The 7,500-nt window shown below is 37.6% G+C and overlaps 1 protein-coding gene across 1 annotated transcript in view; it reads left to right on the plus strand.

The window, feature by feature from the left end:
* Nucleotides 1-7,500, plus strand: part of LOC119582686 (ubiquitin carboxyl-terminal hydrolase 8-like) — a 39,662-nt gene that overhangs the window by 30,606 nt on the left and 1,556 nt on the right. Inside the window, exons 16-19 of the mRNA XM_037931106.1 lie at nucleotides 1,997-2,112; nucleotides 2,561-2,675; nucleotides 7,169-7,273; nucleotides 7,384-7,500. The exon at nucleotides 7,384-7,500 is cut by the window's right edge and continues 123 nt beyond it. Coding sequence (XP_037787034.1) covers nucleotides 1,997-2,112; nucleotides 2,561-2,675; nucleotides 7,169-7,273; nucleotides 7,384-7,500 — 453 coding nt within the window. The remainder of the gene's footprint in view (nucleotides 1-1,996; nucleotides 2,113-2,560; nucleotides 2,676-7,168; nucleotides 7,274-7,383) is intronic.

A 7,500-nucleotide genomic window follows, 5' to 3' on the forward strand; every position in this document is an offset into this window, starting at 1 on the left:
ATGTCAATTTTGTTGACACAACTTAGTTATCAAGGAAACAATTACTAAGCCTACCTGACTTCACCTTTTTACCTCACGCTTTGAACTTTGAGGATTTTTTTTTATCTCTTATACTATTACTATTGTTTTTAATATTGTTATTATTATTGACATTATTTTCCTTAAGATATTAACAATACTTGTTGTAACAAGAAATTCAACATTTCTTTCATAAAATTCAAAACATTGGTAAAACAGCATGGCATGTTATCATACCATGGCTCCATTGGACTGAGTTGCAGATGGCACTACATAATGTGGTTGGGATGTTGAAATGATGTACCTATACTGATATGATCATATACACACTTATCTTTTTGATTGGTAGTATATGTAGTTGATGATATGCATTTTAATATTTTGGTGGATGAGGTATAACAGATGCCCTCTTTATTTTGAAACAAGTGCAGGAGAAATATCTAGCAAATAAGGAAGATCTTCACTTGCTTCACATTTTTTTTTTTTTGGTGAAAGTGTTTCCTAGGGCTCCTTGAAAGGTATTTATGTGGAATGAGACAAGTTAGTGTAGGTGAATAATTGATAAGAGTAGTACAGCCAGTGCATGGTAATGTAAGAAATTAGGGTGAGTCATATAATGATTTCCAAATAAAAAGGAGGTGTACATCAGGGCTCAGTTTGTTGTTAGATATTCTATTCAGGGAGTGTAGCACTGATTGCCCATTTGAGTTTCTTTGCACTGATAACTATGCAACAGGGCATAGAGTAAAGATAATCTAGGGTTCCACTAGGCTTCTCTTTCTCTGGTTCCAGACACAAACCAGGGATTATTACCCTTGTGCAATATCTTGGGAATTAAGGGAGCAGATGTAGTGTTCTTGCCCAGATCTTGTTAAGTTTACCTTTGGTATTGAGAAACTGCAGTGTATGATCATCTTAGAAATTATTTTGCTGTTGTAATGAATCCATCATACTCAGCCTGGGGGAATGTAAATGTAATTTAACCAAAATATGAGTCTGGGTAGCCACAAGTAGCTCAAAGACAAGGGCACATGCTGCATAGTGGATATGGCATTAGAAAAATAAAAGATCATGGCCAGTAGAGAAGATTGGAGTACTTCAGTTAAGAGGTGATGCTTAAGGGTTGGGATAAATGCAATTTATTGTGATCTGTAAGCATTGAATCCCCCAAAAATGTAGTGACATCAGTGCTCAGATGAATTGAGAAGTTTATATATAATAGATGTTTTGGTTGTGTGGTTGAGATCACAAGCTCCAAAGGAGCAACTAAATTGCTGGTATGTTGGGATAGTGGATGGAAAGAAATCTCTGTTACTGATATCTGGAGTGGAAGAAGCTTTGTAACTTTTGGCAACAGATTTTTCTTTAATAGGGAATTCAGTACCAGTGGGTTAAAGCTTCAGTAAAATGTGGCAAGGATGGTTGTACATTAATTGGTGCTCATCAGCACCTGATCAGTTGTCCAGTTCACTGTTAGTTATGGATGATGAGTGTTAAGGCTTGGAATGAATAACATAAATAGGGAAGATCTCAGTGTCAGCCTGATGAATAAGAAGACCTCTAGTGAACTAGGCAAATACCACATGTTGTTAATATAGAGAATATCAAGAGGAGAAAATTGTGGTGGTACAATAAAGACAGGGCCAAAAGGCAGATGGTAACTACATTACAAAGTGTACAGAGTTGAATACGGAAGGGTCTAGTGTGTATTGAAAACCATGGCAAACATACAGTAAGGTTGCATGCTTTGGTCCAAGAGTTAAGGCAATAGACAAGAATTTGTTCTGTAACTTGTGCAAGTGTGGAAACAGAAACAAAGCAGATGCAAATGGTGGCCACACCAATTCTGGTGTTCTTACAAAGAAAGAGTGAGTATGTGAGTGAGTGAGTGGGTGAGTGAGTGAGTGAGTGAGTGAATGAGTGAGGGAGAGTGTTTTGATGATAAAATGTATTTATTTTCATTATCTGTTCATAACAGGGTCTAGCAAGGACAGGATTAAAGAATTTGGGCAATACCTGCTACATGAATTCAATTGTGCAATGTCTGAATAACACAACACCTCTTGTCAAGTACTTCATAGAGGGCACATACAGGTCAGTGTTTTAGAATTTTTTTGCATTAGTATCTGCAACTAAACTGCCTCTCATATTGGTATATACATGAGAAAGATATGCTGAGGTTTTCATATGCTCCAGGATGACCATTACAAGATTCTCAATCAATTACTTTTGTAAATGATCACTGTAAGTGTATTATGTGTGATGCAGACAATCAAATACTTATCTTTACTAAATATGTTTTGCATGGTGTTGACAGTGGTTGATCATAGAAATAGTTTAAAGCATAAGAATAGTTTAAAACAGTTTGCAGTCATTTTTGTTGTGTCTTATTGAAAGATCCTCTCAAAAATTTTAAAGTTTGCTCAGGATATGACTATGATTTCACTGTTATTACCTTTAGTGTAAGGAGTTCCTGATATCCTTAAAAAAAATTAACATATCATAAATGAATGCAGAATTCATGGTATGCTTATATTCCCAGTGATGATATCAACTCTACAAGTAAATTTCGTGGAGAAGTTGCAGAGGAGTTTGGAGCTGTCATCAGAGCACTCTGGTGTGGACAGTACAGGTCCATAGCAATGTGGGACTTGAAGGTATGGCTCAGTTTTCTTAATTTCATACTTTTTAATCCACCATTTAGAGATATAGATTGGAATAATGCATTTTAATCGGTTTGCTCCAGATAGTTTAAAAGACATGCGTTGCATGTGTATGGGGCACTCGCCTGTGACCGGTAACTTTCATTGTGTCGTCCTGAGTCTCTTATAATTAATACAATTTCTTTCTTTCTTTCTTTCTTTCTTTCTCTCTCTCTCTCTCTCTCTCTCTCTCTCTCTCTCTCTCTCTCTCTCTCTCTCTCTCTCTCTCTCTCTCTCTCTTGGTTTAAAAGTTATTTAGATACAAGGACCCAATCGGTAAGAATCAATAATGATATGTTATCAAAACAACAAGTACCTTTTGGTGTTCCGCAAGGCTCTATTTTAGGTCCGATCCTATTTACAATTTTCATAAATGATTTATCAACAATAGCCCATAACTGTCTTTTAGTGCAGTACGCCGATGATTCACAGTTTCTTCATAGTGATTCAGTAAACAACCTAAACACGTTAATAAGAAACACTCAACATACTCTTACACAAGCAAAATTATATTTTGACACAAATGGCCTTAAACTAAACCCACATAAAACTCAATGTATATTCATAGGTAGTCGGCAGAACATAGCTAGAATTCCCAATGACACAATCATAGAATTTGAAGGCTGCTCTATCAAACTGAGCACTTCAGTGAATAATCTAGGAGTACACTTAGACAGCTTCATGACATTTGAGCCACACGTTGACAAAATACACTGGAAGGTAGTGGGTACCCTGATATATCTTAATCACATAAGAAATCAAATCACTACTGAAACTAGAATCATGGTTGTGCAAACTCTAGCTCTAAGCATAATTAACTATTGTTCAAACATTTGGGGATCAGCTAACAAGACCCAGATGCAAAAAGTGCAAAAATTACAAAACTTTGCTGCCAGAGTAGCACTAGGTAATATCAGTAAACTTGATCGCATCACCCCACATATAAAAAAATTGAAATGGTTAAAAGTCAATTCTAAATGCAGCTATGACACATGTGTATTCATTTACAAAATCATTCATGGGAATTATCCAAAATGGTTAATGCCTTTACAAACCGTAGGGAACACATCAGGTGTCCAGACACGTCAAGTAAATTCCCTTTTTGTTAAGAGATCGAATACCTATACAGAGGCACGTCAAATGGAAATATGTGGACCCAAGACATGGAACATGATACCAGATAATATAAGAGACATTAACAGCTTCTTTAATTTTAAAACAAAATTAAAAGAATACCTCTTAAATACACAGATGTAAATATAAATGTATTTATGTAAAGAATAACCATTGTAATTTAATGGAATAAAGTGTTTTGACTTTGACTTTGACTTTGACTCTCTCTCTCTCTCTCTCTCTCTCTCTCTCTCTCTATCCCTCTCTCTCTCTCTCTATCCCTCTTTCTCTCTCTCTATCCCTCTTCTCTCTCTCTATCCCCTCTCCCTTCTCTTTCTCTCTCTCTCTTCCCTCTCTCTCTCTCTACCCTCTCTCTCTCTCTCTCCTCCTCTCTCTTTTCCCTCTACTCTCTCCTCTCTCCTCTCTCTCTCTCTCTCTCTCTCTCTCCTCTCTCTCTCCCTCTCTCTCTCCTCCTCTCTCTTCTCTCCTCTTCTCTCCTCTCCCTCTTCCCTCTCTCTCTCTACTCTCCTTCTCTCTTCTCTCCTCTCTATCCTCCTCTCTCTTCTCTCTCACCTTTTCTCACCCTTCCCCCTTCTCTCTCTCCCTCTCTATCCCTCTCTCTCTCTCTCCTCTCTCTCCTCTCCTCTCTCCTCTACCCTCTCTCTCTTCATCCCTCTCTCTCTATCCTCTCTCTCTCTACCCTCTCCTCTCTCTCTCTCTCTCTCTCTCTCTCTCTCTCTCTCTCTCTCGTCTCTCTCTCTCTCTCTCTCTCTCTCTCTCTCTCCTCTCTCTCTCTCTCTCTCTCTCTCTCTCTCTCTCTCTCTCTCTCTCTCTCCTCTCCTCTCTCTCTCTCTCTCCCTTTCTCTCTCCCTCTCCCTTTCTCTCTCCCTCTCCCTTTCTCTCTCTCTCTCTCCCTTTCTCTCTCTCTCTCCCTTTCTCTCTCTCCCTCTCTCCCTTTCTCTCTCTCTCTCCCTTTTTCTTTCTTTCTCTCTCTCCTTTTCTCCCTCCCTCCCTCCCTCCCTCCCCCTCCCTCCCATGATGGTCACATGATGGTTTCGTGGTGAAGGAACAAGGGTACCTTATATACAGTTGTGTGTAAGAAGAGAGTTATGGTGTTTACGAGACTAAAATGGTTAGTGATGAGGAGACAAAATTGCTGAGTATTCACAAAACATAAAATAATTTCGAATATCGATAAGGATAGCGATAACATAGTTAGTGATTCAGAATAAGCATTTTCTGACGAACATTTTGAGTATAAACATCACATAATTTTACACACAGACAACAGAATAACAGCATGGGAATTGTTTACAAGCAATAAGGGTGGGTTTAGCATGTTCTAAGGTCACTTTATCAATTGTCTCGGTTGTAGACCTGTTGGGGTCGGCTGAGGACAGTGGAGTTATTATAAGAGAAGGCACACATAGCTTTTCTGGTATGTGAGGCGTAAAGATCACGTATCCACTTCACTACACCATCCCTGGTGGAGGGGTAAGGGGTGAAATAAAGCATAGGAGGATATGGAGGACAAGGGTAGGACCACAGAGGGGGAAACTGTGATGTATACTCAATGATAATTTCTCATTTTGGTAGAGGGTGGGGCATAGTCTAGCTGATTTACATGATTGGTGGGAAGAGGGATGGTGGATGGAGCTATAGAATTTCTAGGGCAATATTCGGAGGCTGAATAATAGAGCCAGGACAGAATATGGGGATCACTCAGCAGCAAATTAAATAAAAGGGAATTATGGTGACAATGTTGGTGTCACAGTATATTCCACTGGCACTTCATGACACCGACACTGGTATCACTGTATAGAATGTGTTGAGTTTGTATTTAAAAGAATATCTGTTTATGGTCAGTTGTGTACTTTTTCTGAGAATTTTCAATTCATTTTGAAATATTGCAAAAAAAAAAAAGAAAAAAGGAAAAAAGTGTAGATCATTTGCTTTATGATTGCACTATAATGAATTTAAATGTCAATTTCTATTCACCATTATAGGTGAAAATTTACTTGTTCTCCAATTGCTCATGGTTTGTTAAAAATGTAATGTTCAGAACATTAGTTTATGAAGTAGAGAACAGAAATTTAGGACACTCACTTGAATTTGCAATATATTTTATTCTTACTCCTTAATCCATTAATACTAGGAATGCATGTATGAATGCAAAGTCCACTAGTTCATCTTCTTAAGTTTTTACACATAAATGGCTTTATTTATGTGTCAGCAGTGAGTCAATTACTATGCCTACCTGATCTCTTATATTTACCCCATTCTTTGAAATTTTGCATTTTTTTCATTACTTTTATTAATGTTATAATAATAGTGATGATAATGATGATAACAAAACACAAATAATGATAATAATTGTTATTAGAAAATTGCTTATATTTAAAGAATGGGTACATTTGAGATTACGTAGGCCTAGTAATTGACTCCTTGGTGACTAAGCACTTGTGAAGCCATCTATATGTAAACAGACTTCATAAAACAAAACCACAATGGATAGTGCATGTGCCTGGCTTCAATGATATGTCTTTTTTCATTAAATTGGTGGTATTCTTAACTAAATGATTTATCCCTCAAGACTGCAAATCCTCAGCCCTTCTTGTCTCCAAGCAGCAGATAACCACACATTTTCAACTTTTACCAAGAGTAACTTTGTTTTTATTGTTTGATGACCTCCATTTTACACACCAGAAAATGTGTCTCACTCTGGTATATCAGTATATTTATTTATAGAAAAGACAGAAAAGCAAATCAAAGTTGTCTGAAGCTCAACCATGCCAGGAAGTAGCTTTAAGAAAAAGGATCTTAGAGGAAAGGGCAAGGCATGGTATGGTGTGTGTAGTAATCTCTAATGGTTTAGAAGGTGTATAGAGGGAGGATAGGATGAGAGGAGAAGCCACTCACATACACAAGAGAAGGCCAAGTGGGGTAGCAGGAGTAAAGGGATGGGGGAGATAGCTCTCTATGGCCTTGAGGCTGGAGGAAAGATGCCAGATAATAATGGATTTACCATTTCACACTTACTACACCCCATTCATGCCAAAATAGAGACAGGAAAATAGCCCACCATATTTTTAAAAGCTGATGCTTGATTTTGAAAGCACTTAGCTTACCAGTATACTAAATGAAAGTGACTTAGTCTTTATGGACTAGATTAATGCCATTCTTGCATTTTGTACATAACATGTTTCAAGTGAACAAAACCTCACTTGTAAGCATTTATTATCAAAAGAAAAAATAATGGACATATGAATTGAAATATATTATAAAATATGTAATAAATTAAAGTAAAGACCTTATGTTAATGTGACTTTTTTCAGAACACGGTTGGGAGATACCATAAACCATTCCAGGGCTATGACCAACATGACTCTCATGAGTTTCTGATTAAGCTCATGGACTGGGTACATGAGGACCTCAACAAGGTAAGAAGTAATTCTTCATACTCTGTGTCTCATCACTTTCTACCAGTTTTTCTGTTATTCTCTCTACTACTTGCTATTTCTCTTTTGTTAGCAAATCTTTGCTCCTTCAGATCACTGGAAAGAAGCCTCCCATGAAGGAGCAAAATCACGACAACCTTCCAGATTATGTTGCTGCAGATAAGGTGATGGAGGAAATCAGACGGCGGGACCAGTCCATTGTCCAAACC

The sequence above is a fragment of the Penaeus monodon genome, chromosome 2, assembly GCF_015228065.2.
Source record: "Penaeus monodon isolate SGIC_2016 chromosome 2, NSTDA_Pmon_1, whole genome shotgun sequence".
Lineage (NCBI taxonomy): Eukaryota > Metazoa > Arthropoda > Malacostraca > Decapoda > Penaeidae > Penaeus > Penaeus monodon.